Source organism: Myotis brandtii, unplaced genomic scaffold, assembly GCF_000412655.1.
Source record: "Myotis brandtii unplaced genomic scaffold, ASM41265v1 scaffold485, whole genome shotgun sequence".
NCBI lineage: Eukaryota > Metazoa > Chordata > Mammalia > Chiroptera > Vespertilionidae > Myotis > Myotis brandtii.
This window is the reverse complement of record NW_005368527.1, coordinates 281,121-282,516: the sequence shown is the minus strand read 5'-3', so window position 1 is coordinate 282,516 and position 1,396 is coordinate 281,121. Positions and strand designations below refer to the sequence as shown.

Below are 1,396 nucleotides of genomic sequence, written 5' to 3'. Positions count from 1 at the left end.
TACTTGGCTGCCTTGCTGTCCTCTATTGGCTGCAGCGTTTGTGGGTGGGTCCCGCTCTTTGGCTGCGTCTGTGGGTGGGTCCCGGTCTTTGGCGGCGTGCGCGGGTCCCAGTCGCTGACCAGGCACTGCGCCTGCTCGTAGTTGACGTGCGGGTGCCTCTGGCGGAGGCGCAGGCGCACCACGTTGTAGTCCACCTCGTGCCCGATCCTCTTGCAGTTGAGGCTGCGGGTGAGGTTCCTGTGCGTGGTGTGCAGATCCTCCAGGTTCTTCTCCACGTTGGAGATGTGGCGCTGCAGCTTGTCAGTGCCCTGGGCAGCGGGCGGGCCGGGTTGGGGGACCGCCCGAGAGGAGCCAGAAAAAGGGTAGGGGGTGGGGAGGAGGGAGGAGGAGGGCAGGCATATCTGGGCCAGATGTGCGTGTGAAAGGAGCAAGCGGAAGAAACGGTGGGCCTCGGAGGGGGGGTGGGGCACACCTGGGCCAGAAGAAAAATAACCAGCGGCAGGGCGGGGCTGAGAGAGGAGCCGGATCACGAGTGAGTGGGGCGGGTGCGGGGGACAGGGGTCAAGGGGACTCATTTGGGAGGTCGTTGAAGGACTGACCACTCGGGTGACAGGCTCTTCCCTGGGCCGTGTCCCTGGGGCAGAAGCCTTACCCGGGGGAACGAGAGGGGCGTACCTGGGTGAGGCGCGCGGCCTCCGGGAGCTGGGTGCCCACGTGTCTCTGGTACACGCGGACCAGGGGTCGGTCCAGTTTCTCCCGAGTCTCCAGGTGAGTTTTGGACAGAGGACCCTGGCGAAGGGCGGGGCGCGGAGCCGTGAGGCCCTCTGTGTGCGCGCATCCCCAGCGCCCCTCCCCGGCCTCCTCCCCGCAGACCCTGCGCCCCCAAACCGCACCTTGATGAGGCCGCGGGTGATGTACATCTCCTGGTTGAATTTCGTGCACCGGTGGATAGTCCCCCTCATCAGTCCTACGGTCATGTTCATTCTTTCCTGGTGGGTGGGAGCGCAGGGGGGCGGGTCATGCCGGCTCCCCTTCCGCTGTCTTCCCGTGCCCCGCTCTGGGCCTTGGTCCTCTCCCACCCTCGCCCCAAGCCACCACCTCCGAGCTGCACCTTCAGCTCCGTGGTCTCGCGCATCTTTTGGGCCAGCGAGGAGCACACGCCATCGCTTATCTGCAGCTGTTGCTCCCGGATTTCCTCCTCATTCTTGGCCATTTCTTGTAAGGCGTCCTTGGACTCCATCAGCAGGCGCTTGGCGTCGTTCAGCACCGCGGCGCACTCTGCAGGAGGGTGGGACCAGCCTGGGTGCCAAGTCCTCCTCCCCCCTCCGGCCCCTTTTGTTTGTTTATTTTGTTGTTGTTGTTGTTGTTAATCCTCACCCGTGGATAGTTTTCCATT

The 1,396-nt window shown here is 64.3% G+C and overlaps 1 protein-coding gene across 1 annotated transcript in view; it reads right to left on the bottom strand.

The window, feature by feature from the left end:
* Positions 1–1,396, bottom strand: part of CCDC105 (coiled-coil domain containing 105) — a 6,794-nt gene that overhangs the window by 474 nt on the left and 4,924 nt on the right. Inside the window, exons 5-8 of the mRNA XM_014547770.1 lie at positions 1,112–1,278; positions 894–989; positions 676–789; positions 4–308 (exon numbers count right to left, since the gene is read on the bottom strand). Of these exons, the coding sequence (XP_014403256.1) occupies positions 4–308; positions 676–789; positions 894–989; positions 1,112–1,278 (682 nt within the window). The remainder of the gene's footprint in view (positions 1–3; positions 309–675; positions 790–893; positions 990–1,111; positions 1,279–1,396) is intronic.